The 20,602-nt window shown below is 43.3% G+C and overlaps 3 protein-coding genes across 9 annotated transcripts in view; all 3 read left to right on the top strand.

Annotated features, from left to right (window-relative positions):
* Positions 1–263: 263 nt before the first annotated feature.
* si:dkey-127k13.1 (PWWP domain-containing DNA repair factor 3A) lies at positions 264–5,371 on the top strand. 4 transcript variants are annotated; one of them, XM_047156723.2, is made up of 14 exons: positions 269–367; positions 791–857; positions 1,146–1,784; positions 1,936–2,140; positions 2,331–2,474; positions 2,691–2,761; positions 2,881–2,966; positions 3,526–3,586; positions 3,694–3,769; positions 3,916–3,966; positions 4,098–4,342; positions 4,462–4,701; positions 5,010–5,098; positions 5,218–5,371. In XM_047156723.2, exons 3-14 carry the CDS (start codon positions 1,182–1,184, stop codon positions 5,285–5,287), a joined length of 1,941 nt encoding a protein of 646 aa, XP_047012679.1. In that variant the 5' UTR covers positions 269–367; positions 791–857; positions 1,146–1,181; the 3' UTR covers positions 5,288–5,371. The 4 variants fall into 4 exon arrangements, with proteins under 4 accessions (XP_053537136.1, XP_047012679.1, XP_053537137.1 ...); XM_053681164.1 differs by lacking the exon at positions 269–367 and adding an exon at positions 376–510; XM_053681161.1 differs by lacking the exon at positions 791–857 and having other exon boundaries at positions 264–367.
* A 706-nt stretch (positions 5,372–6,077) lies between these two features.
* On the top strand, positions 6,078–10,935 carry ing5b (inhibitor of growth family, member 5b). Its single transcript, NM_001200452.1, is given in 8 exon segments — positions 6,078–6,126; positions 6,452–6,523; positions 6,670–6,836; positions 8,983–9,094; positions 9,215–9,308; positions 9,652–9,775; positions 10,205–10,266; positions 10,696–10,935. Coding segments are annotated over 8 exon segments (708 nt in total). The 5' UTR covers positions 6,078–6,089; the 3' UTR covers positions 10,736–10,935.
* A 789-nt stretch (positions 10,936–11,724) lies between these two features.
* Positions 11,725–20,602, top strand: part of pak2a (p21 protein (Cdc42/Rac)-activated kinase 2a) — a 13,441-nt gene continuing 4,563 nt past the window's right edge. The window contains exons 1-4 of one of the 4 annotated variants that reach the window (XM_053681168.1): positions 11,725–11,842; positions 18,155–18,395; positions 18,598–18,701; positions 18,992–19,136. In XM_053681168.1, the coding sequence (XP_053537143.1) occupies positions 18,242–18,395; positions 18,598–18,701; positions 18,992–19,136 (403 nt within the window). In that variant the 5' untranslated portion in view covers positions 11,725–11,842; positions 18,155–18,241. Of the gene's footprint in view, positions 11,843–17,085; positions 17,226–17,625; positions 17,705–18,154; positions 18,396–18,594; positions 18,702–18,991; positions 19,137–20,602 lie in introns of those variants that run through there. The other 3 variants (XM_053681165.1, XM_053681166.1, XM_053681167.1) reach the window with 3 other exon arrangements.

Here is a 20,602-nt window from a genome sequence, read left to right as displayed (position 1 = left end):
TATGAAGGGTGTTAATAATTATGTTAAGAATAAAGTGAGGCAGTATGAGATGTTTGTTAATGAACTGTTTGTAGGAAATTTCACAGCAAGTTATTATAAATGTAAAAGCTGTAGCTGAATTGATCACAAGATTAGCTGACACACACCAAAATTTTTATTCACTTTATTCACAATTTTTTATTATTTTGCTAAACCGAAACTACCCGTGCTAATTTGATTTTTAATCAGGCGGAGCGCGCGGCTACTAAAGGGGTCCTTTTGAACATTGAAACCACACCGGAAGTCTGGCAGTAAAAACAGAGAGAGAGAGAGAGGGAGAGGGAGAGTATATATGTGTATGTGTGTGTAAACACTTCAAATATAACCAGTACGTATCTGTTTTGTTATTAATTACCTTGTTGTGGAATAATTATATTAGATTTGATAAAGCAGTGATGCACGTAACAGGCTTGTTTCTAACAACATGAACATTCATGCAGTCGGAGCAGTTAATTAGCGTGACAGCTAAAGGTAAGGGTTAGCTAGCTGTCAGTGTTTAACCGAAAACAGACTTAAATGAGTTGTAAAATATTAAATGGAGCGTTGTGGTTTGGTTTGTGATCGCATTTTAAATAACTGCGAAATTTACGCGTGACATTTGATCGCTTTGTTGTGCTGCAGGCTGAGAGTTTATTTCATGCTAAAATCCTTCAGATCCATCTCCTGTCTAAACATCAAACCATTTACTGACTATTAAATGATCGACTACTAACCAGTGACCACGCCTCCCTTTAATGACCCTCCCTAACAGGAAGACAGGCCATGCCTTTCAGATCTGTTGCCTAGGAACTGTCGTTATAGCCGTCGAATGTTTAAAGGTGCGTTATGTATGTGTTTACTTTCTTCATTTCAGTTAATATTTTTCTGACCCTGATATAAACTCCGGCCCCAGTCAGAACACAGCTCCACCTATTTTCTCTAAAAGTAAACTCATGATTTGGATGTAGTTGTCACACAGAGAGTGTGGTCAGATGTGGTCAGATGTGGAAGGATTGCAGTGCAGACTGCACTAAAAATTAGTCACCGCAGCTTTAAAGTCCGAATACAAATCAAAATGGATTGAAACATCAGTCCTTACATGGCGAGTTTGTTTCTGCTCCAAACAGAGCGATGTTCCTGGGAAAAAGGCGAGACATGCCAACATGAGCTCCTCGGAAAAATCCTGCCGAAAGGCACGGCGTCAAAATATCCCGAAACAGCACACGACCAACTCTGATCCCCCTTCCAAACCTCGCGCTGTCCGTTCTGCAGGAACTGAGAAGAAAACAAGAGGAAAAGGAGCGAGAGCTGTCGCACGGCATCCTGACACCAAATCCTCACCTGTCTCACCTGTCTCACACTCACCCACACTTCAAACAGCAGTGACAAATGGATACTTGCCTCAAAACACCGTCACACGTTCTTCAAAAAATGCTCCGAAAGGAAGGAAAACGAAAACTGAGAGATCAGACTTCACCCATGATGAGAGATCAGATTGTTTTCCTGATTCTGATCCGACAAGGACTGAGCAGCAAAAAGGCAGAATGACACCACCATGCAGTCAGGGATCGAAAAAAAGAACTGCTAAAGAAACCTCAACACACGCGACACTATTATGTCTGAGTAATCGGCAGGACACGCCCGAATCCGATTTGGGTGCGAGAACGCCAGGGCGTGGCCGAGGGCGCCGACCCAATCCCGGCCTCAGCCCTGCTCCACAGTGCAGTGGGATGCTGCTGAGCGAGCCACAGATCAACCCTGTGACGGTATCACTTCATTTAATCTCTGTTACTGTTCCTGTTATTATACTCATTAATAATTAATTCTTCCTGTGAGCTTATTGGCTGAAACGCTCTCCGCTGTATCCTCCACATTTTAAATGGTGGAATGTTTTATTTTTATTTTTTCCCCGAGCAGAAAACATTGCCAAAAAAGAGGCGGCGATGTCAGAATCCTGAAGCTGAGCAAAGGAAGAGGACGAGGAAGAAGGCGGAACAGGAAGCGTGTGACACACCACCAGTCAAACGTCAAAGAAAGAAGCGCTTGCCGAAGGCGGAGCTTCCCCAGAGCCAGCGAATCAGAACGCGCTTTGTGCCGCAGGATTCTGAGCACCATGAGCCAGGTATCGACAAAGTGCTTCATTTTTCACGTCACATCAGACTATTTATCCTTTTATAGCTACATTTAATGCAGTCGTTCCCTTAAAATTACAGCTTTACCTCTGACTGTTACAAAGCACTGAGACTGGACACGCCTTCCGTGCATGTCGTGTGATGCATATTGTTGTATGATGTTGTGTAACTGTGTTCCAGAAGAGACGTTCTCCTCCTCAGACCTGTCCATCGAGCTGAGTCTACAGGAGGACAAGCTGTCTGTCACACACTCCCTCTCCCTGGAGGACGAGGAGGATGAGGAGGATGAAGAGCTGCCCAGTTTCTTACAGCAGATCAAGCAGAGTGAGTCTCACACACACACACACACACACACACACACACACACACACTGCTCTCATCGTTATTGTCCTTTACACCAAAATCAGCTTCCTGTTGTCATTACAGAGCGTATTTACTGCCCCAGGGTGTGACTAATAAAGTGTAACATAGGTGTGCTGGTGTGTAAGTCAGGCTTTAACAAGCTCATCCTGTTTATTATCTCACTGTGTTTTCTTCCAGAACCTTCATCAATCAGAGAGGGGTTGTGTGTGTGGTGTAAACTGAGGAAATACCCCTTCTGGCCAGCCATGGTACATCATCATCTTCATCATAATCACTCTGACCAAATGTACATTTTCTGAACAAGACTCTAAACACACAAAAAGTAACACGAGTAACAAATGGTGTGTTTGTGTGTGTGTTCGTTCAGGTGAAGAGTGTGAACCGTAAGGCAAAGAAGGCCAGCATTGTGTTTATTGACCAGTTTCTCTTTGATAAGAAGAGGATATGTAAAGGGTGAGTAAAAGATAAAGTAAACGTATGGACGGATCTTTGTTGCATCATTTTTTTATGCAAATTTTTTGGTTTTTCTGAATTTTTTATTCAAATTTTTTGGTTTTTCCCTTGCTCCCCGTACCGCTTGTTTGAGGAATCACCATGTACCTCTGCTCCGAGCGCGAGCTGTAGACGTCCCTGAGCAGATCTTGACTGTGATTAGTTGGAGTAATGTATGCGTTAGCAGAAAGTTGTGTCTCTATCTGATTGGCTGGAGGAAAAAAATCCTGTATTTGTGGCTCGGGGCACACGAGTGGACCTGAGAAATGATTCAGAAATTCATGAGTAAACATGCAGGCTGTTCCACAGATAAACGAGATGTGTAGTTCAGAAATATTTTACACTTGATTAAAGACTTAGTCGTGAATTACATAAACATTTATGCGTCTCGTTTTATATTTGCGAGTCACATACTGTGTGTTTGTGGATTATTGTTGTGGAACTTATTTATTTGAATAATTGTTCTAACCCAAGAACAGTAGCCTCATGTAAGTGTGTGTGTGTTTATTTCTTGATGCAGTTTATCGGTGTCTCTGAGGACGCTGAAGCCATTTGACTGTGAGGAATCTCGCCGCTTTGTGGTAAAACACAGCTGTTTATTATTATTATTATTATTATTATTATTATTATATTTGTGTTTGTACAAATATATAAAGGTGTGTGTGTGTGTGTGTGTGTGTGTGTGTAGGACATAGCCAAAGAGAAGTATGGTAAATCCATCATGTGGTGTCTGGACCTCATCTCTGACTACAGGATCCGCATCGGTGTGTATACACACACACACACACACACACACGCACACACACACGCATACATATATGCTGTATACATGATCAGCACACACCTCACTGTGTGTGTGTGTGTGTGTGTGTGTGTGTGTGTGTGTGTGTGTGTGTGTGTGTGTGTGTAGGTTGTGGCTCATTTGTTGGCTCGATCATTGAATACATCGCTAATGATATCAGTAAGTTATGATCCTAATCTACTAATTCTTTATTATTATTATTATTATTATTATTTTATTTTTTTTTAGGGGGCCAATCATTTTTAAGATATTTATTATTGTTTATTCTTGTGTGTGTGTGTGATGAACAGGTTACCCGTTGAGGAGTGAATATTTGAAGGCTTCTTCAGATCTGCTGTCTCCCACTCAGAGTCTGATTGAGCAGCAGGATGAAGACTCTGAGCTTCATGACCTCGAGGAACACCCTGACCTCCTTCAGGATGTCCACATGGAGAAGAAAGTCCTCCCCGACCGTACGCAGGCTGCCAGGAACCGCGCCAACCAGAGACTGGTGGACTTCATTGTCAAGAAACGAGGAGCGCAGAACCGCTTACTGGTACAGAACACACACTTTACTCGGTTCACTAACACACCCAGTCAGAGTGTGTGCGTGTCTCTGCTCAGACATTGTTCCAGGTTGAGTGTGTGTGTGTTGTGTGTCCCGGTTCTTCTCAGGCAGTGATCAGTGGTCAGGAGGCGTCCAGGTGGCTGCAGGCTCTGCACAGCTCCAGCCGCTTGGTGGTGGGACAGTTGTATCTGGAGGACGATGAGCAGGTGAATGAAGTGTACCGCTACCTGGAGGAGCTGTGTGAGAGCACCGCTAAAGCTAACCCGGGTCTGGAGAACTCTGGGACTGGGAATTGGAGAAGCGGATCAAACCGGATCCGTTTCATCCTAGACGTCCTCTTCCCTGAGGTGGCGTTTAACACACACACGCGCACACACACATCTGGCTGTGAGTCATTCATACTGAAACGGCCTTGTCCCAAATACAGCACACAGGAATTACAGTGTGTTAAAGCTAGTTAGCCATTTTATATTATATATAATTAGTGTGTGTGTGTGTGTGTGTGTATATGTAACCATGGCAACGGCCTCCGGTGAGTTTCCATCACTGTTAAACACGTACAGTTATAGACTGATACTGAAAGAAAGTAAGTAACGAAGGGTAAAGGAATGATGGTGTGTGTGTGTGTGTGTGTGTGTGTGTGTGTGTGTGTCAGGCTTTGATTTGTGCGATTGCTGCAGTGGATTGTGTCTCCCTGGACAAAGCGGAGGAGAAATATCACCAAGGACCTCGCCATAGCAATAGGTAAAGTGTGTGTATGAGAGAGAGAGAGATCACCCCAGATGAGATTTTAAACTTGTAGTAAGAAAATAACATCTCTCTCTCTCTCTCTCTCTCTCTCCCCATTGTGTGTGTGTGTGTAGAGAAAGACAGGAGTTTGACCTGATGATTGAGCAGCAGATGAAGCTGAAGGCAGAAGGATGGTCGTGCTGAACACTGCTGTATTTACAGCATTGTTAATTATTATTTTCACTCAGTAATGTAAAACGCATTTTTAATAAAATAATCATTAAGTCATGTGACAATTTACTTTACTTCTGCCTGCACTACAGTATGAGCACCATTTACATCCACATGTTGGGGCATTAGATGTAGTAGTGAACACTAGTGAAATTCACCCTGTAGCGCCCTCTACAGACTCAATCACACGTACACTGAGCTGCAGCTCTCATTTTTATATATTATATAAATGATCCCTGTATTGTTCTCCTTACTAACTCTTTTATCTCCTCTTTCTTTTTTGGCTGCTGCTGTGACACCCTAATTTATTTAGTATTATCTTTAAATATTTATTTTCCCGCTGACACTTTCTTCTCTCTCTCTCTCTCTCTCTCTCTCTCTCTCTCTCTCTCTCTCATCAAGTCTCTCAACACTGAATTGGTGATAGAAATGTTGAAGTAAATAAAAAATACATTTCACTGAGACCGACACGGGGTTGTACCAATCGGATTCAAGTGTCTCATCCGGGCACTGTATTCTGTGTCCACTCATGCTAGCTAAAGACGGTGATAGCTAACTGATTAATTAACCTTTTTTTCTTGTAACAACGGAAACCTTTATGTATCTCCAACGTCTCTAAAGCATGAAATAGAAGCGACACCTTAGCTAAGGTGTTAGCTAGGGAATTTTTTCAGCGAATCGGTAGCGTTTCACTTCCGGCACGCGAATATGACGTCATCTGCCAGATGAATTTGGCGCGCGCGAGTCGAGCAGCTGAGCGGTGAGCAGGGTTAAAATGGCCACAGCGATATACCTGGAGCATTACCTGGACAGTAAGTCAAAAATAAATCAACACATCTGAATAAACTGTAGTGCTGAACACTTCTAGGTGCTGTAAACGCTAACAGGAAGTTATTAACTCTAATAAAGATGTATTAGGTGAATATTAACGATATGTTGGTTACATAAGGGTTTGTTTACAATAAGGTATTAGCAGAGTGACAGGAAATACTTTATTTTATAATGAAACATGTTTACACTGCAACGGCTTGAAATAATGGCATGTAATCCATGTTAATGCCATGTAAAGTCGTATATGGAGTTGTGTTAAAGATAGAATAATGTCATGTGAGGTTTAACGTCACTTCCTGTCTGCAGGTATTGAGGGTCTTCCCTTCGAGCTGCAGAGGAATTTCTCCCTCATGACCGATCTGGACAACAGGACTGAAGGTGTGCACCTTAATTCATCCATAAATAAATACAATGTGTGTAGGTATGAGGTCACGCTTCAGGATCACGATCACTGCCTTGTGCAATACTTTAACTGACGTGTGTGGGGGTTTTTATGTGATGTTTGGTTTTGCTGTCGTGCGCAGAGAAGAAAGAGGAGATTGATGGTCTGGCGTCTGAATACATAGAGAACGTGAGGAACCTGTCGCCCGAGGAACGCGTGCAGCATCTGAAGAAGATCGAACTGGCCTATAGCAAGTGTAAAGAGTTCAGCGATGACAAAGTGCAGCTCGCCATGCAGATATACGAACTGGTGTGTGTGGGTTAAATAATTTTGCACACTTTTTTTGTACAAATTCATCTTGAAGGAAAGATAAAGGAGGAAGAGATACAGAGTAAATAAAGGACTGGTGGATAAGAAGGATAAAAATAAAGTTAGAGGACAGAGAAAACAGAAGAACGATATGAAGGGAAAGGAGAGAATATTCTAGATGCCACAATCTGTTGTAAACTGTTATTGGTCCATCAGTTTCATTGGGCGGGGCTTTAACTTTCTCGGATTCTGATTGGGTTGATGACTTGGTTCATGAGCAATCAAATATTTCAGCTCTGAGAGAGAAAGACAGGTGGGAACACAGATGTACAGAGAGAGAGGGAGAGGTGGGAACACTGATGTACAGAAAGAGAGAGAGACTGGTGGGAATACTGATGTACACACAGAGAGAGAGACACATGGGAATACCGATGTACAGAGAGACACAGATAGGTGGGGACACTGATGTACAGAGAGAGAGACGGACAGGTCTGAACACTGATGTACACAGAGAGAGACAGAAAGGTGGGAACACTGATGTACACAGGGAGAGAGACAGGTGGGAACACTGATGTACACAGGGAGAGAGAGACAGGTGGGAACATGGATGTACAGAGAGAGACAGGTGGGAACATTGACGTACAGAGAGAGAGACTGGTGGGAACATGGATGTACAGAGAGAGACAGGTGGGAACATTGACATACAGAGAGAGAGACTGGTGGGAATACTGATGTACACAGAGAGAGAGACAGGTGGGAATACTGATGTATAGAGAGAGAGAGACAGATAGGTGGGAACACTGATGTACACAGAGAAAGACAGAAAGGTGGGAACACTGATGTACACCGAGAGAGAGACAGGTGGGAACACTGATGTACAGAGAGAGAGAGAGACAGGTGGGAACACTGATGTACAGACAGAGAGAGAGACAGGTGGGAACACTGATGTACAGACAGAGAGTCACAGGTGGGAACACTGATGTACAGAGAGAGAGAGACACAGGTGGGAACACTGATGTACAGACAGAGAGACACAGGTGGGAACACTGATGTATAGAGAGAGACACAGGTGGGAACACTGATGTATAGAGAGAGACACAGGTGGGAACACTGATGTACAGACAGAGAGACACAGGTGGGAACACTGATGTACAGAGAGAGAGAGAGAGAGACACAGGTGGGAACACTGATGTACAGAGAGAGAGAGAGACACACACAGGTGGGAACACTGATGTACAGAGAGAGAGAGAGACACAGGTGGGAACACTGATGTACAGAGAGAGAGACACAGGTGAGAACACTGATGTACAGAGAGAGAGACACAGGTGAGAACACTGATGTACAGAGAGAGAGACACAGGTGAGAACACTGATGTACAGAGAGAGAGAGAGACACAGGTGGGAACACTGATGTACAGAGAGAGAGACACAGGTGGGAACACTGATGTACAGAGAGAGAGACACAGGTGAGAACACTGATGTACAGAGAGAGAGACACAGGTGAGAACACTGATGTACAGAGAGACAGGTAGGAACTCTGATGTACAGAGTGACTGGTGTTGTTCCATGCTGCAGCCACTAGAGGGTGGAGCTTATCGACTTATTAATTAATTATTAAATATAATTAATAACTTATTGACAGTTGATTAATTATTGACTGAAATAAATCATAATGGACTAATAACCAGCTGCCAGGGGCTTCATTATTTACTAACTGATTCATCATGGATCTGTTAATTATTGATAAATGATTCATTAGTGATCCAGTGTCTGAGCTCTGTGACTCCAGACTGTAATAAACACATTTAAATCATTACTGAAATATATTATGATCATATGAGTTTTAGTCAGAGAGAAATGAGTGTGTGTATATGTAAGTATATATATGTGTGTGTGTGTGTGTGTGTGTGTGTGTGTGTGTGTATATATATATATATATATATATATATATATATATATATATATATATATATATATGTATATATGTATATATGTGTGTGTGTATATATATATATATGTATATATGTGTGTGTGTGTGTGTATATATATATATATATATATATATATATATATATATATATATATATATATATATATATGTGTGTGTGTGTGTGTCTGTATGTGATGTTTACGGCTTATTTGTGCAGGTGGATAAACACATTCGGCGTCTGGACGCTGATCTCGCGCGCTTCGAAAACGAGCTGAAGGACAAACTGGACTCGAGTGGCCCCGAGAGCTCCGACGACAAGAAGAGCAAAAGTACGAGCAGAAAGGAGGTTCACTCAATCAGACCACATGCACTACCCTTCTAACTAATGTAGCTACAACATAATATAAGTCTATAGCCACCAGTTTAGCATTGTGTGTGTGTGTCTTCAGAGAAGAAGAACCTGAAGGACAGAAGAGGAGGAAGTGGGAGAGAGAAGAACGGTTCTGATCACGACTCTCCCAAACACAAAGCACAGAAGAACAGGTAGAGACACGCGCTAGGTAGCAGAGATTAGCCACACAGTGTACAGCAGGAGTATAGCAGGAGTGAATGAGACGGATCTACAGTGTACAGGATCTTTAGTTAACTGCCAGTGAAACTACAGTGTTGCCTTCAAATAAACAAGTTTACTGGTGCTTTTGTTTATGTTTAGAAAAATGGATTATTATAAACTATTCTCAGCTGCTTCCAAATTCCATGGAGTGTGTGTTTATTACAAAACATTTACAGGAACCATGTCTCACAGTGGTTTGTCCCAGTGTGTGTGTGTGTGTGTGTGTGGTAGTGAGGTTGCTCAGTGCTGTGTCTGTGTTCTTCTCCCCGTCAGTGAGGTGCTGCTGAATGTTCACTCGTCTGATGTACTGGACATGCCTGTAGACCCCAACGAGCCCACCTACTGTCTGTGTGCTCAGGTCTCCTACGGAGAAATGATCGGCTGTGACAACGCTGATGTATACACACACACACACTCTCTACACACTCTGCACACTACACATACACAGTCTGCACACACTACACACACTGCACACACACAGTTTATTTACACTTTACACACACGTTATACCTTCTTCACACACTACACATACTTTACACATGCATTATACACACTTTCAGATTTTTTTTACACACTCCCTCCCACACATTTTATACATGCTTTACACAGTTTACACACTACACACTTTACACACACTGGAAGTCAGTGTACAGAGCCCGTGCACCCTCATCCACTTTCCCTTGATTAGCGTCACTTAAAATGCTAGTAAGATGAGCTAAGAGTTCCTCTAGTTAGGCAACAAAGCAGGTAATTTTGCATCTGAGCTAGGTAGTGTGTTTGTATCGTTGTATTTATTATTAAATTGTGCTCGTTGTTTTTCTAACAGTGTCCCATCGAGTGGTTTCACTTCACTTGTGTCGGTCTCACGACTAAACCCAAAGGAAAATGGTAAGGCACTCATCACCATCTGTTTGGAGAGAACGTGGATATCCATATCACTTTGCTGTATTTCTGTTTGTCGGTATTACTAATTTTAATGTTCATGATATAAAATTTCACTAACATTAGCATGTACATATCTGTGTTGATGTCAAACGTTAGCATGTCTTTGCCCGGCCATCAGCTGAATTAAGTTTAAATTGATCCTGAATGTAAACAACACTATTTTATATCGTCCGCTAAACTCGAGTCCAGTGTTAGCTCAGCTAGCATCAGGACTGTAGATGTTTTTGGTGTGTTGTCTCTGAATCGCAGTAACAGAGCTAGCGTAAGTACTTGAATATGGAGAACACCTCACTAGGTGTGTTTTGTAGTCTGGTAAATGTGTTTTATTGCTAAAACTTTGATGTTACATGTATGATTGTTTCCTTTCTGCAGGTTTTGTCCTCGCTGCACACAAGACATGAAGAAGAAATGAGGCCTGTGTTATGGTTCTTGCACTTTAATCAGAGCTTATATTTCACTCAGAGAGACGTTGTGATTAATCAACACCGACTTCCAAAAATAATTGTGATTTTTTTTAATGCAGATTATGCACTGTCCTGTTTGAACCAGGAAATAATTTTGTTAGAGATTTTCTCTTTAACTGTGTATTTTATGAATAAAGTTTCTTTAAGATGACGCATTCATGTGTTTGATTTCATCAAGCTGTGGTCATGCGTGAGACGATGTTAATGCTGCTGTAAGCCCCGCTCCTTCCACATCCTGTAATGCATTTCTCACACGAACACTTAAACATCATGTAGTGTTTGGAGTTTGTGATGTGTGCTACACGTCCCTGAACAGACACCACAAACCCAACAGTTTGCACGTCTTTTTTTACGTGACGCAGGGTTCGGAGCACTTGATTGATCTGGATGTAACTGCAGAGATTAGAGGATCTGTCTACCTCCTGACTCTGAAATGCTGCTGTGTGACACACAATCCCAGACCTACACACACACACTGATTCATAAAAACACTGTTAAATGTGTAAAGGTGTAGAACCAGAGTGTGATCTTTCCCTCTTGGTGGTGTAATAGTTTTATATTAGCAGCTTTATAGTCAAGTCTGAAGTTATAGTGAATATCAGGCATGCTCATGATATCCCACAATGCGCTGCGATACGTTACAAAATGTCATTACGTTACCAAAGGTGATGTACCTTTATCAGGTGTGGAATGTAGAGAATTCACTTATGTATTTATAATATCTATCGAGATTTGGGTCTGAGATATTATTTGAGGTTTCTCACAATAAAAAAAAAGTTTGTAAACGTTTAAAATTGTTTGTTGAAAAATTGCGATTATTACACGAACCGTTGGAAGAGTTTCCTCAACTTGAGCGCTGTGTGGTAGCAAAACTGTTAATCCTCCTTTCTGGGAATTGTAGTTCTTCATCTCTTCGCGACCGCACTTCCTGGTTAGATAAGGACTACATTTCCCATCGTGCACCGCGACGAGCCGATGGACGGAACCCGTTTGCAGCAGAGCTCCGGAGGCTGTTCGAGTTTGAGGGGAAACTTACAGCAGGAGCTCGCGCCAAGGTTTTTAACTTTATATTTAATTGTGTTTTTATTTAGACGCTTATTTTACTAAACTCTGAACACGACAAAGTGAATAATTTAATCTTTACTACTGTTTAAAAATAGGGTAGGGCTGGTAGTTCCGCTTCAGCTCCGCTATCTCTCTCTCTCTCTCTCTCTCTCTCTCTCTCTCTCTCTCTGTCTGTCTGTCTGTCTGTCTGTGTGTGTCTGAGGTAAAATTAGTTTAAAACATTTCTCTCAGACTAAATTAGAAGTGTGTCGGAGTTCGTTTCTGTGTGTATGTGTGTGTGTGTGTGTGTGTGTGTGTGAGAGAGAGAGAGTGTGAGAGAGAGAGAGAGAGAGTGAGGGAGGACTTTACCCGGAATCCCACAGGAGTCTGTTGAGTTTACAGAGCTAGCCATGCTAATGCTACAGCAGTTATTACACTAATCACCACACAGCTGCAGTTATTTATTTATTTTTTAGTTTGTTTCGGGGCTCGTTTTCATTGATATTAGTATCATTAACGGTATCATTAAATTGTCACTTTAGCTGTCATTATGTACAAGTTAATCATCAGAAATATTAATTAATAAACTCTTTAATTACTTTATTTTCTTTCCCAATTTTAGGGCTTTAAAAAAACAAACTGTACTTTACTGTTTTTTTATTAACATTTTATTACTCATACAAGAACCATCTTATTATATGTATAATATGCTAGTAATAATAATTTTCTAAATATTATTATTATTATTATTATTATTATATGAATTTAAAATGAATATTATCAGAATATTTTCTCAGTAATTTAAGCTGCTAAATTATCCAGGAAATTAATAACTGACCAGTAGCTTATATTTAATATATATGTATTATTTAATTATAAAATGTATACACTGCTACTACACCCAGCTTAATTAGCTTCTTTTATAAGCTCATGGATTATTATACTTGTTTATTTGCTCATTAGTTTACATATCCCAGATAATAATAATATAATCACACTGGAGTAATATTAATACTAATGTTCATATATTTTATATGTTATATTTATATGATATGATATAAGTGATGGTTATGTGTGTGTACAGTGTTAGTCTGCATTAGATGGTGATAATGAAGGCGGTGTATAAACATGTACAGGTGACTGATGTGAATATAAATGAACACGTTAGTGTACACTGATACTGAGAAATACACAAGGTCTGCTTAATCTGTTTACATTCATATAAACCTCATGTGTGTACTCATTGTGTACAGTATTTCAGTGCCCTAGTGTGCACTTGTACCCTTTATGTTAATATTTAAGCCCCGCCCCTTTTGTAATTAAGCGGCTCTCTGTGCAGCTTGTTAATAAAACGCAGAGGTTGGAGCGACTCTGAGCAGAAATCTCTCTCCCCCAGCACAGGAAGTTCAATTCAGAAATTTCCTTTTATAGAAGCCGAGAACACAAAAGCTGTGACTCTCTTCCTGTAAACAGTTCCTCTATATGCCAGAGAGAGCGAGAGAGAGAGAGAGACAGGGGCAGGGAGACAGACAGACAGAGAGAGAGAGAGACGTAGGGGAGGGAGAAAGAGAGACGGAAGAGAGAGACACGGGGAGGAGAGAGAGATGGGGAGACAATGGGAGAGAGAGAAAGAGACATGGGGGGGGATGGGGAAAGAGACACGGGGAGATGGAGAGAGAGTGAGTGAGAGTGAGAAATGGGGGGAGAGAGAGATGGGGAAAGAGACACGGGGAGATGGGGAGAGAGAGAGATGGGAGAGAGAGATGGGGAGAGAGAGAGACACGGGGAAACGGGGAGAGAGAGTGAGTGAGGGAGTGAGAGTGGGGTGAGAGAGAGAGTGAGGGAGCGAGAGAGAGACAGTGAGTGAGTGAGAGATGTGGGAGAGAGTGAGAGATGGGGGAGAGAGAGATTGGGGTGAGAGAGAAACAGTGAGCGAGAGTGAGAGATGGGGGAGAGAGAGAGAGACAGACAGACAGACAGACAGCCCATGTTTGACCTGCAGTGAAACAGGAAGAGGAAATGTTTCTGTTGTTCCCCACCAATCAGAGCAGGACAGGAAGTGAGTGATGGGGAAACCCTCTCTCTCTCTCTCTCTCTCTCTCTCTCTCTCTCTCTCTCTCTCTCTCTCTCTCTCTCTAAAACACACACACACACAGGTTTTTCCCTTTAATGGTATGCATAAGATTCAGATCTCCTCAGTGTTCGAGGTACAGCATGCAGCGTTGAGGGAGAGAAGAGCATCTTCAGGGTAGGAACACAACTAACAGTGCATACAGGGCAGAATTACCCCAGTACCCCCTTACCCCCTATTAATCCACATGGAGAAGAGAGGGCAAATTTTGGAAACATCTGAAATGGAGTGACTCTTATCATTATAAACCCCACTATGAAATAAACACTGAGTCATTCAGCTGGTCCTGAGGCTCCATTAACACTAACACACACACACACACAACATACACACTAACATTAACACACTAGCACACTAACCCCGCTCTCTATACTCAGCCCACTCTGTACTTAACCCACTCTCTATAGTCAACACGGTCTCATCAAACACAGTTTCAGTCATTACAGAGGTGGCACCGGCCTTCTAATTAGCACTTATAATTACACTGGTCTAATTAGCACATTCCGCTGAGGAATGAGAATAAAGCCTGTGAGTTTTGTTCAGCTCCTTTTTCACATGTGTGTGTAAATATGAAACGGCAGTGGTGTGTGTGTATGAGAGAGAGGCGGTGGAGGGGGAGAGAGAGCACGAGAGAGAGATTTTGGAGCCCGGGGGTATGAAATGTGAACCTGAAGGTGTTAAAGTTGACATTTCTGAGGCGTGTCCTTTATGTTCAATGTGCTGTTGAGAGTAACACACACACAGTGAATATAATGTAGTGTGTGTGTGTGTGTGTGTGTGTGTGTGTGTGTGTGTGAAGCTGATGTGGCTGCAGTACGAGTTAAGACTTGAACAGAAAAAATGTTCCTCACTGTAAAACTCCCCCGCTGGCAGTGTGTGTGAGTGTGTGTGAGTGTGTGTGAGTGTGTGTGTGTGTGTGTGTGTGTGTGTGTGTGTGTGTGAGTGTGTGTGTGTGTGTGTGTGTGTGTGTGTGTGTGAGTGTGTGTGAGTGTGTGTGAGTGTGTGTGAGTGTGTGTGTGTGTGTGTGTGTGTGTGTGTGTGTGTGTGAGTTTGTGTGAGTTTGTGTGAGTGTTGGTGCACGGAGTTCTTTATAGAAGAAGTCTCAGCTTGAATGATGTGCAGAAGAGAAATAAAAGGGGAGATTGTGCCACAGAGAGAAAGAGGGGAGAGAGAGAGCGAGAGAGAGAGAGAGACAGTGACTAAGTGTACACGGACAGCAGCAATCTAATTACTGACCTTATTCTGAATAAGACAATATTGTGATTAAGGTGTTCACATGAGTCTCGTTTAGAATATTCCTTTCATGTTCAGGTTTTACGTGTTATAGAACATAGATCGATTAACAGCACACGTCATTACGTCACTGCGCCACGCCGTCCGGCGTTCCCTCCAGAATTTCATGTATCGACATACAGTTGGTCTTCGTTATGGTACCGTATACAGTTTTGGGTGTTTTTGTTTTTAATTTCACGAGCACTTCAAGTGCGGTTAATTATTTGTCATGCTGTACGTGCAAATAGATGACTGCTTGAAGCCGTGGGCTGCGTCCCAAATCGCATACTTACCTAATATATAGTAGCCGAAATGCATGTATTTCGTCTACTACAGGCCTATAGTAGGCAAATACGTAGTTTGGGACGCAGCCGCACTCTCTTGTTTGGCGTAAAACGGTCGCGCACTGCCGTGTGTGATCGTGTCCTGTCGCAAAATGCGGTGAAAACTCCCACACGATGTTAATAGTGTAATTAAGGTGTGTACATGTTTGTAATACACGTCGATAATGCGACTAAAACAGCAGTACTCGACATGTCTTAAGTCAATTTGTGTTTACTTCAAGTATGACCTTAATCGGATTAAGGTAATTAAAATTTGCTGTTTACATGGTAGTTTCTTAATCAGAGTATTGTCTTAATCGGGTTAATAGTGGATTATTGTTGTCCATGTAAACGTACTGAGTGAGAGAAAGAGGGGGGGGGGGGGGGGAGAGACAGAGAGACTTTTTTTTTTTTTGACTTTATAAGACACCTTTAATGCATCAGTTTTGATATATTTACTTTTTTAAAAATTATTATTATTATTATTTTAATTATTTTTTTTACTATTAATGTTATCTGCTGTGTTTTAGTGCTAGTATCCGCACAGGTGTCAGAGCTATCGCTGCATGCTGTGTCTGATTCAGCACTGTTGTTTTGGTCTTTACTGACCTCTTCCAGCTGTGACCTCGGTGTGTCGTTGCCCTCATCTGCCCCAGGCTCCTGTTCTCTGGTGTTCCCCCACTGGCTGTCTCCGCGCTGCCGCTGCTGTACCCCGGCCGTGTCGACCCCGGAGCTCCCTGGCTGCACAGCTCTGCGTGGGCAGCTCGGCTGTTTATGCTCGATTTCCCGACACCGAAAACATTTCAGGCGTTCTGTGGTGGCAAAATCGGTGTAGCTGTTGTCGCCATCCACGCACTTGAAATTTATATCCAGTGTTTGGTCACGGTTGTTTAGAAACATGTAAAAATGTCTGCGGAAAGACAGGACGTGTTTCACCGCAGAGTTCTTGCAGCCGAGCGGAATATCCGTCATGGGGCTGGCAAACTTTCCGAAGCAGCCCAGCTCCTTCATGATCAGCTCGTCTTTTATAAAAGGGGGCATTTTGGAAATGACGACTTGAGTCGCAGGGACAGATAGAGGGGTAACGGTTAGCATGACAACTTTTAGTCATGTTCCATTTTCAATTAGCGTATTCACAAATCTTTCCTTTTTTAGGAAGACCACCATCGCTTTGTTCATTCAGGAGGCAGAGTAGATGTTTTCACACCTGACCTGCTTTCCCACCGCTAGCAGAACCTCTTCCACCTGTTCTCCATTCTCCGGCACACACCTGACGCCATGGCGGAGAGACAGCCTCTCCCCTCCGGCCTCAGAGGCCATGGCATCCCGCTCACTCTCACCCACTCTCAACTTTTACCAGTCACTGATAGTCACATAACTTACACGTTCAATAACTAAATAAAAGAAAAAACAAAAAAGACAAACTTGTTAAAAACTTTGGCAAGGTACCACGCTCACTCCTCCACCACACATGCGCAGAGAGAGGGAGGGAGGGAGGGAGAGAGAGAGAGAGAGAGAGAGAGAGAGAGAGAGAGAGAGAGAGTACTCGTGCTCTGGAATGAAGGCCGCTTGCTCTGACTTGCCCTTGTGGAGAGTGTGCACTCTGGTGTACTGAAGGGCCCCCCCACACACACACACACAGAGGTTGGTTGGAGCACTGCAGTGAGGGTAAGCTCTCCCTCTCTCTCTCTCTCTCTCTGTGTTCAGTATTTGCTCTCTAGTTAACGTTTGCGTGACTTGTGAGATCTGATGTGGACGTTTAACACTGAGGTATGACCATTTTTGTGTGTTTTTTTTTGTTCTGTAGAATGATCAGGGTTCTGTGTAGTGTAGAACCTCAGTGTGATCAGGGGGAACATGTGGAAGATTTGATGTAGGTGATATTAATGATTATGATGTTAGCATTAGTGTAAAGTTTATCAGGTTATAGAGCTGTACAATTCATATCAACTTTTAACCCTACAAGTCTCGAGCCTGAGCTTCAACATGGCCGCCTGGGTGTGTAATTAGGGGCGGGGCTGAGCAGAGACTCCTCCCAGCTAGATATAACATTGAGGATATCAGATTTTCCTGCTTATACTGAATTCAGGTGACGTGTATTGACTAAAGGTGTTTTTTGGAGGGTGGAGTCTTCATGGACATTTAATGTAAGTTCATATTGTTTTATTTCTGTCTCAGGTAACTGAAGTGTGTTAGATCGAGTCGACTTCACCAAGGCATTTCTGCAGTGTGTGTGTGTGTGTGTGTGTCTGTGTGAAATCAGAAACAGGAAGCTATTTGTGGTTGCGGTGTGTTTGATTTTTGGATTGTGCTTCATGAAGTGAGACAGGATTTGACCATATATGGGCGTGTTGATGGAGAATGAGCATGTGATAGACGAGAGCGACACCCGTCTGTTATTCTGTCCATCATCTCACTCCATTAGCTGCACGTTTAAACATGCTGACCTGCTCGATAATCTCTCACACACACACCGCTATGTACATCACCATCCAGTAATTACTGCATAATTAGGGGTCCAAGCACTAAGGGATTCTTTGTGTGATTTAATAATATTGTAACTGTAGATTGATGATAAACTCTGCTGCCCCCTGCAGGTTGCCCTGTGAATCCCTGTGCCTGTGAGTGTGTGTGTGTGTGTGTGTGTGTGTGTGTGTGTGTGTGTGTGTGTGTGTGTGTGTGTGATGTGTGATAACGGAGAGTTGGAGGATAAACCCCCCGCCCCCCCGGTCAGGATGAGCAGCAGTAGTAAAGATGGCGTCCCAAAACCGCTGCCCTCTGTCCCTGAGGAGAAAAAAACACGCAAAGGCATCTACTCCATCTTCTCCGCCGAGAAAGGTCAGAGAGAAACCACGTTACCCAGCATGCACTGGGGCTGAGACGTTATTTACATTTTAAGGTTCTGTTTCAAAAGTTCATGTGTCGTTAGTTTTCACTGTGATGAGCATTTTAACGTTTTATCCTAAATCACGTTTCTCACTGACTTTTACTCTGACATCCCTCCCCTCTCTCTCTCTGTCTCTCTTCATCCTGACAGTAGGGAAGCGTAAGGATAAGGATAAGGAGAGGCCAGAGATTTCACATCCCTCAGATTTTGAGCACACCATTCACGTAGGGTTTGATGCCGTGACGGGCGAGTTCACCGTGAGTCTCTCTCTCACACACACACACACACACACACACACACACACACACACACACACACACACACACACACACACACACACACACACACACACACACACACACACACACACACACACATATATATATGCACCATTGAGACATGATGTGTTCACGCTGCAGGTGAAAGTGGTTTAAATATGTTTTTATGGCAGTGTGAACAGAGAAAATCACTTTGAATCTGACTTTTTCAATTCCAGTTTAATTTCTCATTCTCTCTTGGATCTGTCTGTCCGTCTGTGGGTGGTTAGGGAATGCCGGAGCAGTGGGCGCGGCTCCTCCAGACCTCCAACATCACCAAGTCGGAGCAGAAGAAGAACCCACAGGCCGTCCTCGATGTGCTCAAGTTCTATGACTCAACCGGAAACGGGAAGCAGAAATACCTCAGCTTCACAGGTCAGCTGTCTCACTGTCTTACTCAGCTTTACAGGTCAGCTGTCTCACTGTCTCACTCAGCTTCACAGGTCAGCTGTCTCACTCTCTCACTGTCTCACTCAGCTTCACAGGTCAGCTGTCTCACTCTCACTGTCTCACTCAGCTTCACAGGTCAGCTGTCTCACACTCTCACTGTCTCATTCTCACTGTCTCACTCAGCTTCACAGGTCAGCTGTCTCACTCTCTCACTGTCTTACTCAGTCTCACAGGTCAGCTGTCTCACTCTCTCACTGTCTCATTCTCACTGTCTCACTCAGCTTCACAGGTCAGCTGTCTCACTCTCACTGTCTTACTCAGCCTCACAGGTCAGCTGTCTCACTCTCTCACTGTGTCATTCTCACTGTCTCACTCAGCTTCACAGGTCAGCTGTCTCACTCTCTCACTGTCTCACTCAGCTTCACAGGTCAGCTGTCTCACTCTCTCACTGTCTTACTCAGCTTCACAGGTCAGCTGTCTCACTCTCTCACTGTCTCATTCTCACTGTCTCACTCAGCTTCACAGGTCAGCTGTCTAACTCTCTCACTGTCTCATTCTCACTGTCTCACTCAGCTTCACAGGTCAGCTGTCTCACTCTCACTGTCTTACTCAGCTTCATAGGTCAGCTGTCTCACTCTCTCACTGTCTCATTCTCACTGTCTCACTCAGCTTCACAGGTCAGCTGTCTCACTCTCTCACTCAGCTTCACAGGTCAGCTGTCTCACTCTCTCACTGTCTCATTCTCACTGTCTCACTCAGCTTTACAGGTCAGCTGTCTCACTCTCTCACTCAGCTTCACAGGTCAGCTGTCTCACTGTCTCACTCAGCTTCACAGGTCAGCTGTCTCACTCTCATTGTCTTACTCAGCTTTACAGGTCAGCTGTTTCACCCTCTCACTGTCTCACGCTCACTGTCTCAGCTTCACAGGTCAGCTGTCTCACTCTCACTGTCTTACTCAGCTTTAAAGGTCAGCTCTCTCACTGTCTCACTCTCTCACTGTCTCACTCAGCTTCACAGGTCAGCTGTCTCACTCTCTCACTGTCTCACTCAGCTTTACAAGTCAGCTGTCTCACTGTCTCACTCGGCTTTACAGGTCAGCTGTCTCACTTATTCACTGTCTCACTCAGCTTCACAGGTCAGCTGTCTCACTCTCTCACTGTCTCACTCTCACTGTCTCACTCAGCTTCACAGGTCAGCTGTCTCACTGTCTCACTCAGCTTTACAGGTCAGCTGTCTCACTCTCTCACTGTCTCATTCTCACTGTCTCACTCAGCTTCACAGGTCAGCTGTCTCACTGTCTCACTCAGGTTCACAGGTCAGCTGTCTCACTCTCACTGTCTCACTCAGCTTCACAGGTCAGCTTTCTCACTCTCTCACTGTCTCACTCTCACTGTCTCACTCAGCTTCACAGGTCAGCTGTCTCACTGTCTCATTCTCACTGTCTCACTCAG

Source organism: Ictalurus punctatus, chromosome 7 (genome assembly GCF_001660625.3).
Source record: "Ictalurus punctatus breed USDA103 chromosome 7, Coco_2.0, whole genome shotgun sequence".
Classification (NCBI taxonomy): domain Eukaryota; kingdom Metazoa; phylum Chordata; class Actinopteri; order Siluriformes; family Ictaluridae; genus Ictalurus; species Ictalurus punctatus.
The sequence above is the reverse complement of the archived record's forward strand: the minus strand, read 5'-3'. Positions and strand labels throughout refer to the sequence as shown.

Coding starts and splice junctions, on each gene's coding strand:
- si:dkey-127k13.1 (XM_053681161.1), top strand. CDS start 1,182: ATGAGCTCCTCGGAAAAATCCTGCCGAAAGGCACGGCGTCAAAATATC. Junction 2,475..2,690: donor CTTACAGCAGATCAAGCAGA/GTGAGTCTCACA, acceptor GTTTTCTTCCAG/AACCTTCATCAATCAGAGAG. Junction 2,967..3,525: donor AAGAAGAGGATATGTAAAGG/GTGAGTAAAAGA, acceptor TTCTTGATGCAG/TTTATCGGTGTCTCTGAGGA.